The following is a 23,230-nucleotide window of genomic DNA, read 5'->3' on the forward strand; positions in this document are numbered from 1 at the left end:
TGTCTTTTTTTCCAGTTTGGGTGAGTGGGCGGTGTGCGTTTGCAGCTCGGTTCGGGATTGAGCAACGAGTTCGAGCGAGGCACATACAAAGACACACACACCACGCCACGCACCACACATCATGGGTGGAGATGTACCCCAGACTTTTCTTTCTCTTTTCGCTTCCATGTCCACTTCTAACCCTACTAATTCCGGGCAAGCGAGGGGGGCGAGATGGCTCGAAGTAGACAGCATCGGCTCTGGGCTGGTGGTGGGTTTCGCCGTGCTTTTTTTCCTCATCTGGGAGGGGGCGTTTGAGTAAAAGCCGCGAGTCGAGCGTGTAGGCCACGCAGGTCTGCCGGGCGACAAGACCGGGACGCCGGCCCTGAACGGCCCAGCGAGAAAGTCACATTACCCCTCCAGCGTCGCTCTCGGCTGTAGCGGGCGCGTCGCCCTAGCCCTTGCTTTCATCCATTTTTTCTTTCTTTTTCTTCAAAGTTGGGGTACGTAAGTGGTGGCACCATGGGTAGCTACCCAGCAATATCGGTTGCCATGCCGGCCTGGCCCAAATTTGAGATAATCTAATGAGTGGAATCTCAGTCCCGGCCGCAGTATGTCATCAAGCGGAGGTGATTTTAGAATGTGCCGTGCCGTCTCTTGACGCATCCGGTACGTGAACATCGAGTTTTGTAAAAGCCCCGACGTCGTCGTTGCGATGGAGAGAAGAGAGGTCACTCGGCGGGGCAGACACGCGAGAGGGGTACTCGCAACCAAGTACCGATTTGGAGAAAGAGGCGTGCCAGACGGAGGTACCGAGGGGAGGTACCCAGACAAGGTACCGGGTGGGGAAATCCAGGCCCCAGGCCGCCCCACCCGGCCCTCCCAAAAGGGACCCCTACTGCAGGTGGTCCAGGCCAATGCCTCGCCTGATTGGACGGATGAATCGGAGCAATTGAGCCAAAATTGACGTTAACGCAATCTGGGTTTTCGGCCCGGAGCGAGGGCTCGAGTCTCCATAGGTACCTTGTCCCCTGGACCACCTAGCGTCCACTAGGGTCCACTCATGTCCCACCAGAAAGACATGGCCAGCAAGCCAGCTCACGACATCCACAACATCCACCGCCACCACCACCTACTCCTCCTCGACTCCCCATCACACCCATCCAATCTTGAAGAGACGCCCTGCAGGGTACAGGCCTGCTATAGCATGTGTCTTTCTGCACGCCCCCAGCCTGCTCCCCACGATGCGCCACAGCGATAAACAGGAGAGTAACCACCACCAAGATGTTTGGCTGAACCGCTCGATGCGAAACCATGGACTGTGGGGGAGCCCCCCGAACAGACTGGTTGTGGAGATGCATTCAGGCTATGGTCGATGTGCCGGGCCACGGAATATCAGAGAGGCCGGGCTGTGCTACCGAAGAGGAAGCCCGCCACCTCGTCCTATTGTGCACATCACATCGCCTGCATGTCTCCGGTGGATGGAGCCATCACATACAGCAAGAAAGCTCCCAAAAAAAAAAAAGACGACGGATAAGGCACAAACAACCACAGAAGGAGGGTGGCATGAAGAGAAAAAAGAATCTGCATGGTGCGGGGGAAGCAAGAGAAATAGAATCCCTCGCGCGATGTCACGTCTGCATCTGCAGATCAGGGCCAAAAGAGAAAGAAAAAACAAAAGGGTATACCCACGGGTCACTCACTGGCGTCTCTTCCACGGCAGCCGGAACGGCTTTGCGGCCGTCGTCTCCATCCACGTTGCTCTGGCGGCTACCCCGACTGCCTGGCGAGGAGGTCCCGCTTCCCGGCCCAGCCGACAAGGAGAGGAAAAGGGAGGCTAAGGCTGGTAGGCGGCCTTGTCCTTCGCGCTACCCGCCTCCCCCCGCCTCCCCCCGCCAGAGAGGGATAGGCTGCCCAATCTCCCTGCCCCCCGCGGCCTTGGCCCTCTCCACACAGCCGGCTCGCATCACATGTCACTCTCGCATCCGGCAGATTTGTTCTGCTGCAAGCGCACAGAAGCAGCCCATTGCTTGGATGCCATGGCCAGGCAGGGAACGGAGGGGCTGCGGGTCACGCGAACTCCCAGGTCGTCTTCCCTCCAATCCACAAGGGCCAAGGCACGCAGCCCGGCCTTTTCAGCTCCTTGTTGCCGCCGCACTTGCCGCCCCGGGGAGTTGCGTCCGCGGTCGCCCTCCGGGATCCGTTCTCGGGAACAGCAGGGCGTCCGGACGATCCCCTAGGAAGCGCTTCCGGCCTCATCCTGGCTGGCTCTTGATTGCTTCGACGGCTGGCCGCGTCACCATCTCAAGGGATACAGTGATGGACGCATATATCTTTTTCTTGCCTGTTCGCCTTGTATCACGTCTATTCTACAACTCCTATAGCCGGCTGGCCGCCACCACATCGCCACCGGCCTGAAAAGCCATCAATCACGGCATAAAAGGGCGCGCGCGAGGGATCCGCTTCCCGGTAAACATTGACGGGACATGGCAGGCGGCTGATGGCGGTGGCTTGTCCAGAAACCCTCCTGTCTGCCGCTACCCGCTCGCTCCCATCCGCCACCCTGTGGGAATGTGGGAAGCGAGACCGGGGAAAGACGCGGCAGGCAAAACGTCACAGGCAATGACGACGGGGCCACGGCAGTGGGAGGCTTCTGGTTGGCGTCCTGCAGCCTGCCTTTCCAACGGCTTTGTCGGTTCTGCCACCACCCGCCTGGCATCGCAGCAGTCTCCCTGCTTCGACCTCGCCGCCTTCGCTCCTCGCCGCGAGGCGCGCTGGCGTCGCCGCTCTCCGGCCCTCTACGGTGTGTATTGGACGGCCAGCCCACGCCGGCTACCGGCCTGTCTTGATCTCTTTGGTTCCATTCGGAAACACTGGTAGTATGCAGACCTTTTGGTCCAATGTCGGGAAAGACTGGGCGAGAAAAGGCCCCTTTCGCCCGTCAGCCCGCCGTCGTCGTCACAATGGCTTGATTTCTGCATCTTCCCATGCCAACTTGTTCTTTTTTGATCATGTCTCAAAGCCACACCCCTCCCACGCCCCGAGACATTGGGGATGTGCATCGCCGAGGAACGTGGCGCCGCAATGCCGGCTTGGTTGAATGGCTCAGTGGGATTCCTCTTTGCTTTTTCTCCTCTTTTTTCTCCTCTTTTTTCTCCTCTTGTGCCCCTTCGGCCAGTGTTGCCCCATCACCATCCAGTCACGCCGTGTTTTCTGTGTGTACCCCTGTGCCTGTGTGCCTGAATTTTCCTCTTCTTCACGCCCCCCCTTCTTCCCCTCTTTGCATCCTTCCCCACACTGCGAGCTGTGCACATGGTGCAGTGTCTTGTTCCAGCCGCTGCACGCCGCTGGGTTCCACTGCGCGCCCGCCGCCTTGGGCGTCATGCTTGCGTGGGTTGGTCGTTTTCCGTCAGGGCACCCCCGTCCCCCATGGTTGAATTTACGGTTCTGATATAGGCGTGTCGTTCTGGCCGGCTGCAAAGTACCTGGTTGTAGCTCGTGTGTTTGCTCTTGTACCCTTTTTCTATCCTTCTTTTTGGTGAGGTAACCACGCCCCTCGACCCCTCCCCTTGTCCACTCTGGCCCATTCTGCGCCTTCTTTGCATTCTGTGCATTCCTGCTAGTGCAGGATTTGCCCCTCGTTGCGTTGGCCTAGGCCTGAGAAAAAAAAACGGCTGCAACCCAACACCCCTGCGCGCAACGGCCAATTGGGAGCTTCGCTTAGCTTCCCCTGTCCATTCCCCAGTTTTGTCGCTGGCCGGTGCACCCACTAGGAACAGACGAGATGGTAGCCTTATTTGGCGGCAGGCAGTGAACTGACACTGTCGTCATACAACTGCCGTCATACACGCACAGCAATAAACGAAACGAGCAGGAGAAACACAAGGCTTGACGCTCGGTCCTGGTTGCGATCTCGATCCCTTGAGACTATTCTTGTTTTTTTCTTCTTCTGTGCTCCCGCGATCTTAACACAGCTTATATGTGTTTCAATCACTAATACCCCCCCGCAAGCACTACCGAACCTGTCGATCTGGGGGAGGGCCCCTCGCTCGGCTCTTAACAGGGGAACCTAGGAACCAACTCACAATCATGGGGGCGATGAGCCCGGCGGCCTTGTGGTCTGGCACAGCGAACCCGCCAAAAAAAAGCAAAACAAAAAAAAAGAAAAGAAAGAAAAGTCAAGTGCCACCATCGCCTGCAAGCCCTGCCCCGTGTCCTGTTTTCCTGTGCCAGATTTGATGCGCACGCCACGGCATTGATGGTTCGAGAGACGTTGGGAGTCTGTTTGCCAGGAGCTTTAGTGGGGTTCCGGCCCACCAGGGGCACGCACAAGGTGGGGGAGGGCTGGGAGAGCACGCGCATTGCTTCCCTCGATCCTTCGCTGTGGACCACAAAACGGGAGGAGAAACAAAGATTGAAGGATCTTGCTCGCTTGATCGGTCCGAATCTCGGGGACGACACAAGAACAAGGGTCAACAAGAACGCGCGACTTGCACGGGGTTGCGGTGCCTGCCGAGGCCAAAGTAAAAGCGATATGCACGCAGAAAGACAGTCCACACACACAAAAACAACAAACATACACACACACACACACGCAAACATCACACATTCAAACAACGCGCGCGAGCACGTGGGTAACAGGCACCATACCTCTGCCGTTCTGGAACCGGCCTCTTTCCTATTTCGACGCTGGCCAACAGACGCAGGAGCTGCCGTTTGATGTTTCAGGTGGCCCGCCCTTTGGGCCTTGCATACTTGCAGCTGCAAGTCGGGCGCGCTGGCATGCAGGCGGACTACAGACTGACAGACTGACAGCCTGACAGACGTGATCTTCCTCGGTTTTGTTTCCCGCCACCTCAACCAGGGGGAGGAGTAGGGGGAAAGGGGGTAAGGTAAGAGGAAAGGGACAATGTCTTGAATCGCTATTGTCTGGCGCCCATCGGCGGGCAGTTGTGGAAACCCCGAAGCATCGCCGTCGACGAGATTCCCCTTTGCGGCCATGGGGCTATGGGGCCATGGGGCTAGGGGGCCAGGGCACACTGTGTTTTCCCGTTCCCGGCCTCCACTGGTCGGCGCGCTGGACGCCGCGAACAGCGGCCGCGTCGCCGGCTGGCTGGTTGATGGGCTTCAAGCCGTGTCGGGGGTTCCGGGCGTGCCCGACGGCCCGAGACGGAAGTGCTTCACTGGAAAGAGTCATACGACGCCGACTTCGCCGCCCATGCTGTAAATCGACGAAAAGAAACTGCTTGTTAACCTAGCAATCGAACTACCCATTTTCCATCTAGGTAAGGACAGCCGAAACACTGTATGAAAGTGAGCGCTGACAGAAAGAAATACACGCAATACGTTGATACATGGAAATAAAATGAAGCCATCCCTGATCTAGCCTGTAAAGACACCATCCTCCTTTTCAAACCTTGCCAGCCTTTGATAAAACTAACGATACATGAATAAGCACAAACAGTAGGCTCCGGCTGACGACAAGAGGTCCGCCGGAGATCAAGGAGGGTAGAGTGAAAAGAGATATACAAATCAAAACAGCAGCTTCTCCAGCAAGGGCCCATAGGCGGCGTTGACGATGTGCACGGCAAGAATCAATCCTCGGTTCATCTGTTGCGGCGGGTCAGGGCACTGCTGCCCGGCTGGCACGACCGCGGCAGCCGCTGGTTGATCTCCTCGAGGTGAGTCTCCACATGCGAGGTGCCCGGGCTGCCGCCGCCGATGTCGAGCATCTGCTGGGACGGGTCCAGGCCGCTGTAGCCGCCGCCCATCCAGACGCTGGGGTTGTCGTAGCGGCTGGTCGAGGACTGGAACCGCTCGAGCTGTGGCGACACGGGCGCTTCCTGAGCCCCGGCGCTGCTGCGAGGACACCAGTAGTCCGCCGACGGGTACTGAGCCTGGGGTTCGTAGCCCGTCGATGAGTACTGGGAGTAGGTCGTGTAGCCAGTTGACGAGCGCTGGGAGTAGGCATCAGAGCTTCCCTGAAGCTGGTAGTCCATGCCGTCGGTGGCGCTGGAAGGGGGTGACGTGTTTCTGTCATAGCCATCGCTAGTAGCACTGCCCCGCTCGCCGCCGCCGCTACTGTAGCCAGCTCGGGTGCTGTTGGACGACCGCGGGCCATCGCGGCCGGACGAGCCGGCCCCGGCATCACTCCTCCAGGGCAGAGCGCAAATGCAGGACGAGGACGGCTGGTGGGTTCCGGTCTGCGTCTGGCCGTTCTGGGACGAAGCACCACCGCTGCTGGTGTCCGGGAAGCCTTGTTAGTCCCGACATATGACACCGCTCGGCGACGATGCTGTCCTGGCTTTTTCGGCACGGTCTGACTTACGCCTGGGAAGCCGAGCCCCAGGTAGCCCCGCCGCATGAGGAGCACTGGGTGGAAGTGGCCGAGTTCTTGCGTGTGAAATCCATGACTGGCGAGACTGAGGTTGGCTGTGATAGCTGTGGGTGCGTACGTGGAAGGAAGTCGTCAAGGTTATGTTTGTCCAAGATGCTAGGCTGGGTGTGGGCGGATGATTAGAGCATTCACATGAACGTCAACATCCTGCCTCCTGGAGAGCGCCTCTTTATATCGCACATCGAGTGAGCCCAGAACAGGATACCCAAGGCTCCGCCTGCGTGCCACCGAGCAGAGCCGCCGACCAGAGCCGCTGACCAGAGCCGCCAACAAGAGCCGCCGTGCACAAGGCCTTAGGCCTCAAGACGAAGTAGAGAGATGGCCTCACACCATCAGCGGCTACGCTACGGCATCGAGAGCGGAAGCGAAGGAGCACAGCCGCCGTGCAGTTGCATCTGAAACTGAAATAACAAAGACGCGCAGTTGGTTTGGGATGTGCATGCCAAATGTGGTGGCTGACCCGACGACGTGCCGAGGCTGTGAGCTCAGGGCAGCCACCCCCTCTTCACGCAGGCGATGTGCAACCCTCGTGTCCGGGAATGGCATAGGCACTTCCGCGCCATGTGTATCTCGATACTCAAAGTCCCCCAAGATCCTCGAGACCTTCCTTCCCCCAGCGGTCCGATACCAGGTCATACCCGGCCCCGGGGATGTTTGGGGGCGTTTGCCGGGGTGCCACGAGCACTCGACTGTGACATCGCCTCACGTTGCAGTTCGGCAACCCCAAAAAGATGGGATGACGGGAAGGAGCAAAAGCAAGGGGCGAAGTGGGTCACAGCGGCAGGCCATCATGACAGCCGTCTGGGAGCACCCGGTGAGATATCGGCAGTGTACAACGAGCGGGCTCCGCCGCCTGCCAGCCTCGTGCTCGCGAAGCGCTGGTGCCGCACTGTGGTTGGGAACGTGATGTTGGCCCTCGGGGCGACGGCTACGCTACCCAAGTAGTCAGATATGGTATTTGATAGGGGCGGACGGGCGTGGGTAGGGAAGACTTCACAGTATATCAAGCCATCTTCTAGTTCCTAGAATAGAACGGCTCCTTTCTTTGAGACGGGCCCTCGATGCCTAACTATTGTGTTTCGTTTCAGGACCTGAACATCAAGATGCAAGCGCGATGGCGAAAATGGGCAATCAACCAAGGGAGCCGGGCGCTTCCACGGCGAAACACGTGGATACAGGGTAGTCTACAAGGAAAGGTTGGGCTATTTGCGGGATAGCGGCTGCTAGTGTGCTGTATGGAAGGCGACTAGAAGATATCGGCAGGCTGGACAATCTGCACGGTTTTGACCTTGAGAGCTGATGTTCGAACAGTGCAAGCTTTTTCTGTCGCTTGACAATACGCAGGGGTAAAAGGGGGTATTGATGTGATGTTAGATGCTGAGGTAAGATATGGGGCGCAGTCAGAAAGTACTTTTTTGGGAAGTTGTATAGATGGGGTTCAGAGCCTTGCCAGGCAATGCGCTAGCATCGCCGGCGCTTCCAGTCTGTACAATGCGCCCATATGCAACACCAACCATCACAGCGGGGTGGCGGGCCAAAAGGGGACGAATTCATCGAGGTGTTGATGTCAAAATAACGGACATGGGCAGGCTGCGCAAGTGCAGGTCGTGTGTTTGTCCAAATTTAGCCGTGGCGGCCACGCATCAAGCAGCAAAGGGAGTAGAGAGAGTCCGAGAGAGCGCATGCAGCTCTCTAGCCTTGCTATTTTTTTGGCCCCAACGGTCACACCTGTCTGGTCGCGATCTCTGCGGGAGCCAACGCCAGGCAGCCCGGGTATAGCGTGGTGAAGCTGGGGAAAGCCGGTTGGCACCGAGGCCGCGGAGGCAACGACGGGAAGGATCGACTGCGGCCGCCGTTGACGCGCATCAGCCCCAGGAAAGCCACGAAACATCGCGGTTTATGCTGCGGCCATTGGCCAGGCTTGGGAGGCGAGGGAAAAGGATGCGATGCTCCAGAGTCTGTCCGATCATGTTTTGTCGTGTCTCTTCTTGGCCCGATGTACTGCAGCGCTCGCACGGCGACAGCCTTACTGCCCGGGGCCATGTTGCGATTACCACCATCCTCCGTGGTCCTACGTTGCACAAAGAGCTATCGCGCTTGAGTGGGCGAGACAGCCAGCGATCCTTGTGGTGGATGTGTCAGCAACATGAAGATGGGGCCATCGGCTTATCCCACGTGGTGACTCTACCGTAGAGAACGGCCCCAGATTCGACACCGTCGGGCCCGGCCGGGGTGGGGGTTCGGGCGACGGAGAGCGAGGATAGAGACCGAGCGACGGGGGCATAAAGGCCGAGCCGTGGGGAGCAATTGCAAGCAAACCTGGGGGCGTTTAATAAAGGTGCTAGGCCCCGGATGACAGGTTGCAACGTTGCGTAGTGTGGTGAGGCAACGCCGCAGACAGAGGATGCTCAATGCTGACCTCGTACTCACGGCAGCCCCCAAACCTTTGGGGTTGAAGGGGGCAAGTCGGCAAGTCAGCGATGGGGACCCGATTTGATGTTGTCGTCCGGCTTTTCAGGTGCTGGTATGTGCGAAGACGGCTAGGTGTCGGATCTTGAATGTGTTTGAGATTACGGACGCAGATCGCCAGCCCTGGCATGGCTACTTGGGCAAGGCAGGTACCTACCTACCTATACGGACGTAAATGCTCAGATGCGCCTTGAGAGCTCGGGCTTGGCAAACCCCAGGCGGTGGGAGAACCGAGGAAGTAACGGCCGAAAGGAGATGGGGCTTGTTGGTTGGGAATGAGCCATCAACGGTGCAGGCAGTGGGTCTGTGCTAATGAGCTGGTATGGATATTGCCTTGGATTGCATTGGCTTCTCGTCATGACGAGACCTTCAAGCCACGACCAACACTAAACTCGGAATCCCGCACATGCATCTTGTCTACCGCTAGTCTTGACCGTTCGGAGTCCACCTTTCCCTTTTGGCCGACAGGCTAGCTGCCTTTGGTTCGTTCGGCCGAGTAAACTTGCTAGCGTCGCTTTCGCTAAACAAAAGCAGCTAAGCAAAAGCAGGGCCAGGTGCATCACCGCATCCCGCCCTCGCCCGCTAGCATGTTTATGGCCGCGCCAGGGTGTCGGCTAACGGCCGAAAGGGACGTCCTCCCTTTGGCACACGCCACAAAACCAGCTTCGAACGACTCCCCGCCAGCCATGTCCATACGATGCCACGAGGACCCGGGCGCCCGCCCTGTATCCCATCCTCATGCTGTACTGCGTGTGGGCGCCATGCTCAGCCAGGAGGCTTCAGTTCCTGCCTCACCGGACCGGCGGGGTCAAAAGCCCCCTGCATAACCAGGCAACAAGCCGGCTACATATCACTCCGATTCTCTGGCTGCGGCATATCATCTCCATATTGGCCCCACAAGCACTCGCACTCGCTCCCGTTTTCTCTTGGGCGTCGAGCCCGTCATCCAGACCCTCTCGATGGCACATATGCATTGTGTTCACCGCCCCTGAGCTTCGTCCTTCTATGACGCCGGTACAAACATGGGCCGTCTAGAAGCTTGCATCATCGCCCACGCCGCTCAGCAGACAAACGCCGCCGCCCGTATATATCGCCCTGCTCGCTCTGTGGCACTTCGATGATGTTGTTGTTGGTTCAACAAGGCCACAGCACAAACCTACCACCCTCACTATCTCCCTGCGGCTCAAAAGCCTCTGTGTAACCATTCTTGACGCAGCTACCCGCTCCAGTGCCACGCCGGCGGACCCTCCCCGGCGCCACGACATGGCAGCGTCCCCAGAGGCACCCGTTTCCAGTTCTACAGAGCCCATCAACCGAGCCGATGCCGCCTTGATCGACTCGGACCTTCCGCCGGTCCGGTTCTGGCTTCTCAGTGTCGGGTAAGTGTGATGTTGTTGACTTTACTCGGCATCTGCTGCCTGCTTAGCCTCAGCGCAGGTTCCGCTGACAGGCCGCCATTTTGGTCTAGAATCTCCTTGGGTCTACTGATGGCAATGCTGGACACCTCCATCATCGCCACCAGTCTGCTTGCCATTGGCAAGGAGTTCGAGTCGCTGGATCGCATCAACTGGGTGGTACTGTCATACACGCTCGCGTACCTCGGCTGCGCAGTCCTGTTCGCCCGTATCGCCGATGTGGCCGGCCGTCGCGATGCCTTCCTGGCCGCCTTCGTAGTATTTCTCGCCTTCTCCATCGGCTGCGGATGCGCCCAGAGCCTAGAGCAACTCCTCGTCTGTCGAGCGCTGCAGGGCGTGGGCGGCTCCGGCCTCTACTCGCTCTCCATGATCATCTGGCCCGAGCTGGCTCCGAACCACATGAAGCAGTACATCGCCGCGCTCGCCGGTCTTGTTGTTGCCGTCGCCGGCGTGTTGGGACCTGTGTTGGGTGGCATCCTCACGCAGTACGCTTCGTGGAGATGGGTTTTCTGGATCAAGTAGGCCACAAGCACGACTAACCCCTGAACCCCTCTCCCTCATTTTGGCATCCCCGGGCTAACTCTTGGCCCATCTGATAGCGGACCGATCGGCACCGTCTCTCTAGCCGTCTTCTATCTCAGCTGGCCGAAAGAACACCATCTCCCGAGCATCGAGAAACGGTCCTGGAAAGATGTTGATTATGTGGGCTCGGCACTTCTCATCGCAGCAGCAGTTCTCGTGACTTTTGCGTTCCAAAATGTCGCCAGGAACTCGCACGGCTGGCAGGACTCGGGCTTCATCGCACCCCTCGCTGTCGGTGGGACGTGCTGGGTGCTCCTGTTCGTTTGGGAGTGGTTCATCGAGTCGCGGGGCGGCGGGGGCGCCGACCGCCTCATGGCGGCGTTCCCGCTCACGCTCGTGCGCAACCACGTCTACCTGGCGACTTTGTTCAACACAGCGCTCATGGGCTTCGCCTTCTTCGTGGCGCTCTTCTCGATGCCGTTACGTCTACAGGTCGTTAACGGGCGCGAGAGCCTGATGGCGGGGGTGCTGCTGCTGCCCATGCTGGCCGGCGTCGCCGCGGGTAGCTTTGCAGGTGGTGCCATCAGCCGCGACAAGAATCGCATCTGCGAGACCCTCGTGGCGGGGAGCTGTCTCATGGTGTTGGGGACCGCGCTCGAGACCACCATCTCGGACTCTCAGGAGCTGGATCCGAAGGCCCTCGGGTTCCTGGTTTTTATCGGGCTCGGTTTTGGTATCTCGGCCAGCTGCTCTACCATGATTGGCATTGTCGAGGCGCCGGTTCGCGAACACGGTACGAAAGACCCCAGCGTCCGATCTAGCCCCAGACTTGGAGCTAACCACGTGGGATATTGCCAACAGCCCCAGCACAGGGAATTACAGCACAAATGCGCGTCTTGGGCAGCAGCCTCGGGATCGCGGCATCCTCAGTCATGCTGGCGGACGAGGTGCAGCGGCAGCTGGGCGGCGTTCTCACCGTGACGCAGCTGGCCGCCGTCGAGACGCGCGGGCCGGCTGGCGTCACTGCTGACGGCGGCGGCGGCGGCACACAAGACGTGCAACACATCATGGATCTCGTCCGCCAGGCGTACGCAGATGCCTTCCGGCACGACATGATCCTCGCGGCCGCGGTGGGCGCGTTGGGGGTGATTGCGGCATTGTGTTCGTACCAACGCGGGCGGGTCTCGCTCTTGGAGGCAAGGAAGCGGCACGCACAGGACGAGCTCGAGAGGAGGCGCCAGAGGGGCGCGGACGTGGCGTCGTCTCCTAGCGGGGAGATTGGCGGGTCTAGGACGGAGGGCAAGCGAACGCCGGGAACTGCGTCGGCAGAGGTGTGACAACTTTGTTGCTGCTGTTTTTTTTTTTTTTTTTGGATATTATTGAATTGTATGAGCGTCGGCGTCTAGGAGCGCGGCATGTTTTACACAGCGCTAGTGGTATTCTTATTCGATATCTATACTGCGCTTGCGTGCTGACTTTGATGCCATCGATGGATTCCGGCGGGGCGCTGTGCTTCCTTGACCCCTCGGATCCCACGTTTGCGGGGTCGGGCATTGCGAAAGAGCTAAAAAGGTATGACGGAATCGGAGGGCGGCAACGATAACGAGATGACTGACACATGGAGCCGTGTTGATGCGACACCCGGTGTGAAATCTCCATCTCGACGCATGAGATACGGCACACAGCCAATTCGCGGCCTTGATTAGCACTCTCCCCAAAAGATTCACATGCTACTCTCAGCTGCAAGGACAGCCGTCACAACCCTCCGCACCGTCCTCTCGCAGAGACCCCCACGCCCCCCGCGTACTATAGCCATACCAACATCGGTACTCGCAGCAGCAGCAGCAGCAGCAGCACCCGCCAGAATGTCGAGCAGCGCCATGGCGAAACGCCTCGAGGGCAAGACCATCGTCATCACGGGGGCGTCGTCGGGCATCGGGCGCAGCTGCGCCTTTGAGTTTGCGCGCACCAGCCCCAAGGACCTGAAGCTGGTGCTGACGGCGCGGCGCATCGACACCCTCAAGGAGGTGGCGGCCCAGATCGCAGCCGAGGTCGGGCCGGGCGTCAAGGTGCTGCCGTTCCGGCTCGACGTCAGCAACCCGGCCGAGGTCCGGGGGTTCGTGCAGGCGCTGCCGGACGAGTTCCGCGACATTGACGTGCTAGTCAACAATGCGTAACGACCCCCGCCCCCTCGCTCGCAAGTGGCTTCACTCGGGATTGGTCCTCTGGTAATAACAGCGCAATCGCAGCGGCCTGGTCAAGGGCGTGGCGCAGGCCCCCGCCATCGCCGAGGAGGACATCAACGTCATGTTCGCGACCAACGTCACGGGGCTCATCAACCTGACGCAGGCGGTGCTGCCCGTCTTCAAGGAGCGGCCCGAGGGCGGCCGGGGCGACATCATCAACATCGGCAGCATCGCCGGCCGCGAGCCCTACGCCGGCGGGTCCATCTACTGCGCCACCAAGGCCGCCGTGCGCAGCTTCAGCGACAGCCTGCGCAAGGAGCTGATCGCCACCCACATCCGCGTCATGGAGGTCGACCCGGGCCAGGTAGAGACGGTGGGTTTGTTTGGTTGTTGTCTTGGCGGGTGGTTTTGTGGGTGGAAACAAGAAGCGGCTGAGTAGCTGACACAAGGCCACGGCCACAACACAGGAGTTTTCCGTCGTCCGCTTCAACGGAGACAAGGCCAAGGCCGATGCGGTTTACGCGTAAGTCACGAACCCTTACCCGCCGTTTCACAAGGCGCACTACGACCACTACAGCGACGCCTCGTCCGTTTCGGAAGGCGGGAAGCAAGTTTTTTCTTCTCGTCACTGATTGACAATTCTTGGTCCAACCAGCGGCTGTGATCCGCTCACGCCCGACGACATCGCCGAGGTGGTTGTGTTTGTCGCGGGCCGACGAGAGAACGTGGTCGTTGCCGACACGCTGATTTTCCCGAGCCACCAGGTAAGAAAGAAAAAAAAAAAACGCAAGCTGGTGCGATTTCGGACGTTGGGGGTGACTCTGCTGACCACCCCGTCCTTTTGGACGTGGCACGATAGGCTGCCGCTGGCGTGATGCACCGCAAGCCGACATGAATTTGAAGCCCGGTGGTGTCGCGTTGGCTGCAGCGGGAAAACTGTCAGCTCAGGCAGACTGCGGGCCTCGGTGCCTCGACAGCGGCTGGGAATGGCGCCCTTTGCTGCTAGTGTTCAATCCAAGGCGTTTTCATGCAGCAAAAAAAAAAAAAAGGGCTCGTATTGACGCTAGGGCGGATTGAAAAGTACCGTCTCGAATAAAGCAAATCCCATCGCATTCATTCATCAGCATCCTCCAGTGGCGCCCGAGTCGGAGGGGTGTTTTATGCGGCTGTGCCTGCATGCGAGAAACCCGCTAGTTGATGGAAGATATCGGCTGCTCAGTGCGAATACGTGTAGCTAGCAAGAGCGCACTGCCCAATGTCCCCACAAGCGCCACCACTAGCCCAGTCATTCCCAGACAGCTCCCACTGTGCTCCTGATGGCCGCTGTCTCAGATGCAACCACGCCAACGACGCCACAGCCCGGCCGATAGAGAGGTACTTATGCATAAGTGTTGACCAGCAGGGACCGGCCTGTACCGGCCTATCTGGCCAGCATGGCAAACCATGTGGCGATCTTCCCCACGGACTTATGCGGGCGGATAGGGGATGCCAAAAAAAGAAAAACCCCAGCCCTCTCGGTCGGGCATTCGGGCAGTGTGGGAAAGGGTGGGTTCACAATCTTGTGCACAATTTTAGCTGGAGCCCCGCCCCGGTGCTTTGCATCTGCAAGCAGCAGGCAATTGAGGAGCTAATGTCGACCAGGGCCCTGCGCGAGACCAACCAAGTCCTCTGTTTATTTTTTTTTCTCTCCTCTCCTCTGCTCCTCCTTTCGTCTTTGTCTCCCTCCCCATCGGCTCGTTGCCCGGGGCCTTATCTCGTTGTATCCACAGCCCTGTCGGCGCGCATCTGCTTCTGATTCTGCTTCTCCTTCTCGGGGCTTCCCCTTCTCACTCTCGCTCGACGCCCGTTGTCTCTGTTCTGTACTTTCACAGCCTCCCGCTCGCTCGTAATCAACCTGCGTCCATCTTCTGCCCTTTTCTCGTATTGCCGTCGACCCCTCTTTTTTATCTGGCTTATGCTTTGTGGCTCCATGCAAGCTTGACCAAGCCCGACAACACGGGCCCACATTCATCCCATTTCCCGCCAGGCAGGGAGCTCTGTGACGTCCATCCCTTATCTCGCACGACTGCGCCTGCTTGCCCGGGAAGGCTGCATCGCGCCATCGCACCGCAGCTGTGAGCAAGCAATTCTTGGCTGCTCCTCGTCTCCTCCTTCTCCTACGAATCTTCCATGTCGATCCCTACCAGTCAACCAACCGACTCCAACACCCCCTAATTATTCTTTGTCTCTGTTACTCGGGCCTCCTTATTGGCAAATTGTCTCGTCAATTAATCGAGTCCCTCGAGGACCCCAACCGTCCCCATGGGCAAAAAATGTACGACCCAAGCCTCGCCCCAACCGCCTCGGCGCGACCTGTGTCCCGTCAGCAATCCATTGCTCGGGCCTCTGCGTCTGCAGTGTGCTAACGCTGTCTTGTTTGCTCCCAGGGCGATACGGAGTCATTCTTGACGCGGGTTCCTCCGGCACGCGGTTACACATCTACAGGTGGAAGGATCCAGCAAAGGCGCGGAAACATGCCTCGCCGGAGGAGCTACAGCGGCTACCGCAGCTCGAGACCAAGGACAAATGGACCAAGAAGACGCGCCCTGGCGTGTCGACCTTTGGCAGCAACCCATCCGACGTCGGCCCCGAGCACCTCGAGGACCTCGTCGCCCATGCCGTCAAGTACGTTCCCGAACACAAGCAGGCCGACACCCCAATCTTCCTGATGGCTACCGCCGGCATGCGACTCCTGCCCCAGATGCAGCAGAAGGCTCTGCTCGGCGAGATCTGCTCGTACCTCCAAACCCACACCATGTTTTCCCTCCCCGACTGCGACCTCCACATCCAGGTCATCAAGGGCGAGACCGAAGGACTGTATGGCTGGGTCGCCTCAAATTACCTCCTGGGTGGCTTCGACCGGCCCGACAACCACCAGCACGGAAAGGGCCACCATACGTACGGGTTCCTCGACATGGGCGGCGCCTCGGCCCAGATCGCCTTCGCGCCCAACTCCACCGAAGCCCAGAAGCACGCCGACGACCTGAAGCTGCTTCGGCTGCGCACTTTGGACGGCCAGCCGGCCGAGCACAAGGTTTTTACCACGACATGGCTCGGCTTCGGCGTGAACCAGGCCAGGGAGCGATACGTGAAGAGCCTAGTTGAGGGCACAAGTGCGGGAAGCTCCGAGATCCCGGACCCGTGCATGCCCAAGGGGCTGAGGACAACGATGCATGGCGAGGTCGTCCAAGGCTCAGCCAGCCGCAACCGCACCCTGATCGGCACCGGCCTGTTCAACGAATGCGAGGTTAAGACGAGGCCGCTTCTGAACAAGGACGCCCCCTGTGTCGACCACCCGTGCCTGCTCAACGGCCAACACGTACCCGCCATCGACTTTGACGTGAACCACTTTGTTGGCGTTTCCGAGTACTGGCACACGACCCACGGCGTTTTTGGCAAGGGCGATACGGCCTACGACTTCACGACATATCAGCAGAGGGTTCGCGACTTTTGCAACCAGGACTGGGACGACATCGAGGCGAAGCTGGACACTCGCGGGAAGCACAAGGCGAGAAACGCCCAGGAGGCATGCTTCAAGGCCTCTTGGCTGCTCAACGTGCTGCACGAAGGTATCGGCATCCCGCGCCTCGGTCTGGACAAAACCCCCCACGCGCACAACGTATCCAAGGGCGCACTGGAGACTGCCAAGGACAAGGGCTTTTTGGATCCATTCAAGGCGGTCGACACGATCGATGGCGTCGAGGTCAGCTGGACCCTGGGGAAGATGGTGCTCTATGCCGCCGGCCAGGTCCCGCCTGCCGAGACCTCCGCCAAGGCCCTGCCCGTAGGCTTCGGCAGCAACGCGAAGGGTGTCCCCGACGACTTCAACCATGCCGGTTCCACCTGGAACCCCATCTCGCAACAGGAAGGCGACGGCGACGACTGGGGTGACGCTGCCGATGACATTCTCGAAAAGGCTCGATCCAAGTCGACTTCGGGCTTCCTCCTCTTCATCTTGATCCTCGTGGTGCTTGCCTACATCTTTAGGAAGAAGGACCGGAGGTTACGGCTCTTCTCCAAGATCAACGGTTTCACTCGGCGTTCGCGCAGGGCAGGCAGCCCTCGCAAAAGCGGCCGCGGGCTGACGGGCCTTCGCAACAAGCTCTTCGGGCGGGCGGGCACCACCAACTACGAACGCCTACTAGAGGACGGCGAGGCAGAGCAGTTCGCGCTCGGCGACATTGACTCGGACGGAAGCGAGGGGTCAGACAGCAGCAGCAGCGAGGGATCTGCTTCGTCTGGCATCCGGCGCCAGGTCGTGTCAATCTCGGGCAACGGCCGCTCGTCCGGGCTCGCGACGCCCAAACTCAACATGGACGTGTACGACGAATTCAGGGCCGGGTCGGCTATCGACCGTAGCGGCCTTGTGGTTAGGACCGAGAGCCGCGAACGGCTGGTTCCCACGCTCCAGATGTCCAACGCCGGCCGCCGGAGTCGTGCCAGCAGCCCCACGAGGCTGAAAAGCCCCATGAAGTCGCCACTCCAGGAGACATGACACGCGATTTGATCTCGTCGTTTTTGTCCGGTGTTTGGTGTTCATATTACGCTCTTCAATTATTTTTGGATTCACTTTCTTATCCCCTCCCCATCAAGCTGGGAAGCCTGCCGCCAGGCTCGGTTTCTTTTTCTATTCGCTTCTTTATGGCGGGCCTCGCACAAAACAAGACAGCATGATCTAGAACATGCAGACTCTTTGGTCTTCGGTCCTGTCGGTATCGATTACTGCTGTTTCTACTACGACTCTTTATTTTATACGGTTCTTACCCTTTATCGTCTTTATTTGTACATTTCTGCTTGGTTGGGATGGGGGATCTTGTTATTTTCTTTCAGACTTGGGCCCACGGAGAAAAAAGGCGTCAACTGGATGGCAGCGATTACACTTCCGCACGAGCAATGTTCCAGATGGCTTGTTGAGTTTGTTGTATACGTGTTGCTTTCTTCTGTACGAGCTTATTGATGCCGCCTCGGGAGTTACAAAAACAGGACCGCTCAGGGTTGAACGTGGACTGCTCCGAGCTGGCAAACTGAGAATTATGCCAAAGGATGCCCTTTACGGCAATGACGCCTCCTGATAGTTGTTTGTCTTGATGATAGAATTTACGTTGTGATATACTTGTACTGTTCCCGAGCCATTGAAAACATGCAACCGTGAGAACTCCTACCCGATACGCCAAACAGACCAAATGTTGAAAAGTGACACCCCAGCATAGCGACTAGTTTTCTGCGCGCTCCAGAAAGCCCGGGTCGGCGCGTACCCTACCCTCGAACTTGCGCCACCACTCCTCAAAGGCCTTGAGCGGCACGACCTCTACCTGGCCGGCCGTGGTGCCGCTGAAGCTGGCCAGGAAGTTGAAGGCGTTCTGGATGATGCGCTGGGCCAGGACCAAAGTCGAGGGCCTGGCGACGACCAGGGCGCTGTTGGTGTTGCCGTCTCCGGCTGCTGTTGCTCCCCTGGCCTCCTTGATCTCGGTGATGCGCGCGGCGACCGAGTCGGCGGGCTCGATGCTTATACCGATTACCACGGGCTGCTGCTGCTGCTGCTGCTGCTGCTGCTGCTGCTGCTGCTGCTGCTGCTGTTGCTGTTGTTGTTGTTGTTGTTGTTGGTCCGCGCTAGGCGGGGCGGCAGAGGAAGAGGAGCGCAGGTTGAAGATGGCGCTCTCCTTGCCCGGGCCGACGCCGCCCAGGAACCGGGACGAGGGCGGGGAGCCGGGGCTGACGGGAGGCGTGACCAGGTAGATGGCGGCGGCGGTGCCGTCGGGCAGCGCGACGCCCGGCAGGAGGAAGACGACGAGGTGCGAGAAGGGCGCGGCGCCGGCGCCGATGGAGTATATGAAGGAGGTCGGGGACGGCGTCTCGGCCGGGGCGGTTATGCAGGGGAGGTTTGCTGGCACGAGGCCGAAGAGGGGCTGTGCCATTTTTGTTGTTGTTGTTGTTGTGTCTGTGGTTGTGGCTACTCTCGAGTAGCTGTATATAGAACTGGTGTATTGTAGTCTTTGCTACGCCTTCGCCGCGCTATGACGTGATTTGGTGTTGGCCGTTTATGTGCCCTTTTTGCCTCCTTTTGTTCAGGGGGCTTTGTTCACTGCGGCGGCGCCGGCGGGGATGGTGGAGAGACTTCTGGTGCGTTCGGCTGGCTTCTAGCACGGCCTGGTCCACACTGGCTGGCTGTAAATCTCAATGGGTTCAACGTTTCCCTCGCCTGAGACCCCTGCGTCGTCAGTCCTGCGATGACGCTCGTAGGGCTGTCAAACGCGGGAATGAATACTGATCCATCGGCCAAACTCGAGTCCTGCGGTGGGGCTCCAAGGGCCGTCTGCAGTCAAGCACATAGACCTGCAGCTAGTCTTATCGTCCTGCGGCGTCATATTCACCCGCTTGACGGGCCTTAGTGGATGCAGAGTGTGACGCATTACTCGCATACAGTCAAATAGCTGCATGAGCTGGGGCATTTTAAGTTGGTAGGTATCGTTTGGTGCCAGGCAAGCCTGTCCTCCTCAACACATCTCGACATCCGCGAGAAGCAGAACCCCGGACAGCACATAGCAGAAACAGGATGGAGCGCCACTGGGAGAACATAGACCTAGCCAAGAGGGTCAACACGTGAGTTCAAACCCCCCCAGCACGCCACCGACAGGCAGCTGACAGGCCCTTCCAGCTTCCCCGACCCCATGCTAGACCCGGACGGCCACAGAACCGCCATGGCGGGCCTCTACACCGTGGTGTGGCCCGCACCCGACGGCTCCGAGACGGCGCTGGGCTACATGAGGCGTGACATCTACGACCGCCTGCTGCGGGTGCCCGAGGCGCTCCGGGGCCAGACGCGCCTCGACGCCGCCCGCGGCACCGTCTCGGTCTTCCGGTGGCCGGGCGAGGAGCCCCTGGACGAGCCCGAGCGCACGCGCCGCGTCGCCGCCGTGGCGCAGCACCTGCGCGAGGCCGCCGCCTTTCCCATCCTGGTCAAGGGGTGGCGGGACGAGCTGTGGCCCGTCTTCGGCCCCGGCGGCATGAACAACAACAACAATGACGGCGAGCTCGTCTTCAGCATGGAGCGCGCGGCGCTCGGCCTGGTGGGCAGCATGCGGTACGGGGTGCACGTCAACGCGTACGTGGTGGCGCCCGAGGCGCCGCACGGCATCCGCGTGTGGGTGCCGACGCGGGCGGCGACCAAGTCGTCGTTCCCCGGCATGCTCGACAACGCCGTGGCGGGCGGGCTGATGACGGGCGAGGACCCGTTCGAGTGCATGGTGCGCGAGGCCGACGAGGAGGCGTCGCTTCCCGGGCAAGTGGTGCGCGCCAACGCGAGGGCGGCGGGCGCCATCACCTACGTCTACGTCACGGACGCGCGGTCGGGCGAGGAGGGGCACGTGTACCCGGAGTGCGAGTGGGTGTTCGATTTGGAGCTACCCGAGGGGACCACGCCGCGGCCCAAGGACGGCGAGGTCGAGAGCTTCGCCCTCATGGACGTGCCCGACGTCCAGGCCAACCTGGCCGCCGGCCGCTTCAAGCCCAACTGCGCCGGCGTCACGCTCGACTTCTTCATGCGCCGCGGCATCATCAACAGGAGCAACGAGCCCTGCTACGACGACATCGTCCGGCACCTGCACAGGGTCATTCCCTTCCCTGGGCCTCACCACCGCGCCGTGGCCGAGTTGGCTGGTCAAACCACACAGACGTGAGCAGAGGTCGGACTGCCGGTGCCAGTACAAGAAAAAACAACAAGGCCATAGGCAAGATCCGACTGCCACGTCCCCGTCCTCACATATACCATGCAGGCCTTTGGCGAGCACATCTCTGGGACCGGATGTCGTCGTTCCTGTTCCCGTGCCCTGCCTGACCACTACCCTGATACCGGGGCCAACTCAACCATACTCGGACTCCCATCTATTCTTTTAGATTATTCATTATTCATCCGTCGTAGCCAATGATCCGCTGGTCGCAGAGACATGGGGCCTGGCGCTGCGTTTGGGCGAAGACGGCGGGTCGGCGCCGTTCCGAGGGCCCGCCTAATCTTGGCTGCCCTTGACGAGGAGATAGACGTAGTCGACCCTGAGCGGGGTGAGCTTCTTGTAGGGCCCGTTTAGGCACATCAGAAGCCCGCCAAACGACATGTAGGCCTTGCTGTAGGTTGGCAGGCCGGTCAGCACGAGCCCGGCCGCGAACCCCGGCCCTTTTACCCAAATACTCACATCTGCTCTCCGTTCTTCGAGTCCTCGAACCGGTAGACCTTGCCGTAGCACACGTAGTCAAAATTATCGGCCAGTGTGGGCGGCCCGCCGAGCTTGGAGGCGTCGCGCCAGCCCTTCTCCTCGTCCTTGCTGCCGTCGAGGGCGAGCGACGTGGCCAGGACGACGCGGAAGCCGTCGCCCTCGGACATGGGGAACAGCTCCGTGTTGATGTCGAGCGTCATGTCCATGGGGTCGGCGCTGGCGGCGTCCGACGTGGCCGTGATGCGCGCGACGCGGTCGTACTTGACCGCGTCCACGTGCGTCACCTTGAACACGCCCTCGAAAAGCTGCGCGTCGCCTGTCGAGCCGGCCATTGTGGGGATGCGCTGCGTGTCTTCTTGGTGTTGGGACGAGGTTGGACGCGGCCGTGTGGTGGGTTGTCTTTGTCGCTTTCTGGGCAAGAGGGCGGCAGGCTCGAAGTTGTCGCGTCGATCAATTTTTTTTCTTGGATTCGCTCCGTTCCCGGCAGGATGACCTCAACCTCAGAGGAATTCAGCGGGGCGGCAGGCACTGAACGGCACGTGACCCCACTGCCCCTCAGAGCCGTTGCGCTGAGGGGTGAGCTGGAAGCGCATGCCGTCACTGGAATTTCCCAGACGGATGAAATTCGGCACCCCCATCGAGATGGAACATATCAAAAAGATCCCCCTAGAACTCGGACCAGCTTCCCTCGCGAGGGCGATCGAGAATGTCTTTTAGAAAGCGCAACGCGGTCATATCGGCCACCCCAAGTGCCGTTCCGGGCGCCGCAGCATCTACGAGGCATCTAGCGCAGGCCCAGGTTCAGCAGAAGCCCCCGCCGCAGCAGCAGCTAGCCCCTGGCCTGCGCCCGTCGCCTCTCGACGGTCGCCTCACCACTTCAACCGGAACTGCGTCGCTGGACGCCCTTCTGGCCGGCCATGCCGGTATGCCCATGGGGTCCTCGATCCTGGTCGAGGAGCAAGGCACCACCGATTTCGCGGGCGCGCTGCTCCGCTACTACGCCGCCGAGGGCCTTGTGCAGGGGCACCATGTGCACCTTCTTGGGTTCCCTGAGGCGTGGAAGTTTGAGCTCCCAGGCCTGGCGTCGCCAAAGTCTACATCCAGGCCCGGATCGTCGTCCGAGGGCAAACCTCCTGGGCCAGCCCCGGGTGCCGAGGACAGGATGAAGATCGCATGGCGCTACGCAGCCCTTAGTAACAGCAGAACCCAGAGTCTTCCGGTGAGGGAGAGGGACGGGGGCTCGGCTACATTCTGTCACTCATACGACCTCACCAAAAGGCTAGGCCCGTCCGCCATCAAGGGACAGTTTCATGCAGTGCCATCTAGCCACACGGGCTTGTTGCTATCTCTCGACGACGACCAAGTGTCGTTAGCCACCTCGCCTTTCAAACACTTCACCAAGCACCTCCGGGACAGGTTGGCTTCCTCCCCACCGGACTCTATCCATCGCGTCGTCGTTCCGGGCCTGCTCTCGCCCTCGCTCTACGCCGGCAGCGCCTGCGATTCGGCCGAGGTCCTGCAGTTCCTGCACTCCCTCCGCGGCCTGTTGCGGCTGCACCCTCGGCGGCTGACGGCGCTGCTGAGCCTGCCCGTCTCTCTCTATCCACGCGGCTCCGGCCTGACGCGCTGGATGGAGCTTCTGTGCGATGGTGTTATCGAGCTCGTGCCCCTGCCGGCCACCATTGGTGCCGGACCTCCCCCGGCGGCGAGCGGCAAGGACCCGTCGTCCAAGGACGCAGACAAGGCGCAGGGCATGGTCAGGGTTTACACCCTGCCCGTCTACCACGAGAAAGGGGGCGGCGGTGCCGAGGGCAACTACTTTCGCGACAATCTGTCCTTCAGCCTCAGCAGCTCACGGGGCCTGGTCATCCAGCCGTACAGCCTCCCGCCCATGGAGGATGATGAGCAGAAGGAAAAGTCTCCGGCCAGCACCGTCAAAGACGGCATCGACTTTTGAGTTTGGAGTGTGGTGTGCGCCCATCGTGACTCACTGGTTGGGGGTCACAACTTGAATGC

General features: G+C 59.9%; 11 protein-coding genes across 11 annotated transcripts; 6 read left to right on the forward strand and 5 right to left on the reverse strand.

Moving 5' to 3' along the window:
- Positions 1 to 2,049: 2,049 nt before the first annotated feature.
- Positions 2,050 to 3,363, reverse strand: GGTG_08811 (hypothetical protein; the record flags this gene model as incomplete). Its single annotated transcript, XM_009226653.1, has 3 exons — positions 2,050 to 2,282; positions 2,461 to 2,777; positions 3,278 to 3,363. The coding sequence occupies 3 exons, from the start codon at positions 3,361 to 3,363 to the stop codon at positions 2,050 to 2,052; spliced, it is 636 nt and encodes a 211-aa protein (XP_009224917.1).
- Positions 3,364 to 4,978: 1,615 nt separating this feature from the next.
- Positions 4,979 to 5,206, forward strand: GGTG_08812 (hypothetical protein; the record flags this gene model as incomplete). The annotated part of the gene is made up of 1 exon (XM_009226654.1): positions 4,979 to 5,206. One exon carries the CDS (start codon positions 4,979 to 4,981, stop codon positions 5,204 to 5,206), a length of 228 nt encoding a protein of 75 aa, XP_009224918.1.
- Position 5,207: 1 nt separating this feature from the next.
- On the reverse strand, positions 5,208 to 6,390 carry GGTG_08813 (hypothetical protein; the record flags this gene model as incomplete). Its single annotated transcript, XM_009226655.1, has 2 exons — positions 5,208 to 6,219; positions 6,308 to 6,390. 2 exons carry the CDS (start codon positions 6,388 to 6,390, stop codon positions 5,586 to 5,588), a joined length of 717 nt encoding a protein of 238 aa, XP_009224919.1. The 3' UTR covers positions 5,208 to 5,585.
- Positions 6,391 to 7,507: 1,117 nt separating this feature from the next.
- Positions 7,508 to 8,419, reverse strand: GGTG_08814 (hypothetical protein; the record flags this gene model as incomplete). Its single annotated transcript, XM_009226656.1, has 3 exons — positions 7,508 to 7,578; positions 7,788 to 7,860; positions 8,105 to 8,419. 3 exons carry the CDS (start codon positions 8,417 to 8,419, stop codon positions 7,508 to 7,510), a joined length of 459 nt encoding a protein of 152 aa, XP_009224920.1.
- Positions 8,420 to 10,108: 1,689 nt separating this feature from the next.
- On the forward strand, positions 10,109 to 12,119 carry GGTG_08815 (hypothetical protein; the record flags this gene model as incomplete). Its single annotated transcript, XM_009226657.1, has 4 exons — positions 10,109 to 10,224; positions 10,314 to 10,778; positions 10,860 to 11,575; positions 11,644 to 12,119. The coding sequence occupies 4 exons, from the start codon at positions 10,109 to 10,111 to the stop codon at positions 12,117 to 12,119; spliced, it is 1,773 nt and encodes a 590-aa protein (XP_009224921.1).
- Positions 12,120 to 12,647: 528 nt separating this feature from the next.
- Positions 12,648 to 13,863, forward strand: GGTG_08816 (oxidoreductase; the record flags this gene model as incomplete). Its single annotated transcript, XM_009226658.1, has 5 exons — positions 12,648 to 12,955; positions 13,032 to 13,341; positions 13,436 to 13,491; positions 13,624 to 13,732; positions 13,828 to 13,863. 5 exons carry the CDS (start codon positions 12,648 to 12,650, stop codon positions 13,861 to 13,863), a joined length of 819 nt encoding a protein of 272 aa, XP_009224922.1.
- Positions 13,864 to 14,002: 139 nt separating this feature from the next.
- GGTG_08817 (golgi apyrase) lies at positions 14,003 to 18,210 on the forward strand. The gene is made up of 2 exons (XM_009226659.1): positions 14,003 to 15,282; positions 15,395 to 18,210. Exons 1-2 carry the CDS (start codon positions 15,270 to 15,272, stop codon positions 17,500 to 17,502), a joined length of 2,121 nt encoding a protein of 706 aa, XP_009224923.1. The 5' UTR covers positions 14,003 to 15,269; the 3' UTR covers positions 17,503 to 18,210.
- On the reverse strand, positions 17,375 to 19,078 carry GGTG_08818 (hypothetical protein). The gene has a single exon (XM_009226660.1). It carries the CDS (start codon positions 18,920 to 18,922, stop codon positions 18,221 to 18,223), a length of 702 nt encoding a protein of 233 aa, XP_009224924.1. The 5' UTR covers positions 18,923 to 19,078; the 3' UTR covers positions 17,375 to 18,220.
- A 482-nt stretch (positions 19,079 to 19,560) lies between these two features.
- On the forward strand, positions 19,561 to 20,683 carry GGTG_08819 (hypothetical protein; the record flags this gene model as incomplete). The annotated part of the gene is made up of 2 exons (XM_009226661.1): positions 19,561 to 19,607; positions 19,663 to 20,683. The coding sequence occupies 2 exons, from the start codon at positions 19,561 to 19,563 to the stop codon at positions 20,681 to 20,683; spliced, it is 1,068 nt and encodes a 355-aa protein (XP_009224925.1).
- GGTG_08820 (UDP-glucose 4-epimerase Gal10) lies at positions 20,369 to 21,679 on the reverse strand. The gene is made up of 2 exons (XM_009226662.1): positions 21,194 to 21,679; positions 20,369 to 21,125 (listed from the first exon to the last, which is right to left on the reverse strand). Exons 1-2 carry the CDS (start codon positions 21,544 to 21,546, stop codon positions 21,011 to 21,013), a joined length of 468 nt encoding a protein of 155 aa, XP_009224926.1. The 5' UTR covers positions 21,547 to 21,679; the 3' UTR covers positions 20,369 to 21,010.
- A 241-nt stretch (positions 21,680 to 21,920) lies between these two features.
- GGTG_08821 (elongator complex protein 4) lies at positions 21,921 to 23,171 on the forward strand (the record flags this gene model as incomplete). The annotated part of the gene is made up of 1 exon (XM_009226663.1): positions 21,921 to 23,171. One exon carries the CDS (start codon positions 21,921 to 21,923, stop codon positions 23,169 to 23,171), a length of 1,251 nt encoding a protein of 416 aa, XP_009224927.1.
- Between the last annotated feature and the right edge of the window lie 59 nt (positions 23,172 to 23,230).

Source organism: Gaeumannomyces tritici (assembly GCF_000145635.1).
Source record: "Gaeumannomyces tritici R3-111a-1 unplaced genomic scaffold supercont2.4, whole genome shotgun sequence".
Lineage (NCBI taxonomy): Eukaryota > Fungi > Ascomycota > Sordariomycetes > Magnaporthales > Magnaporthaceae > Gaeumannomyces > Gaeumannomyces tritici.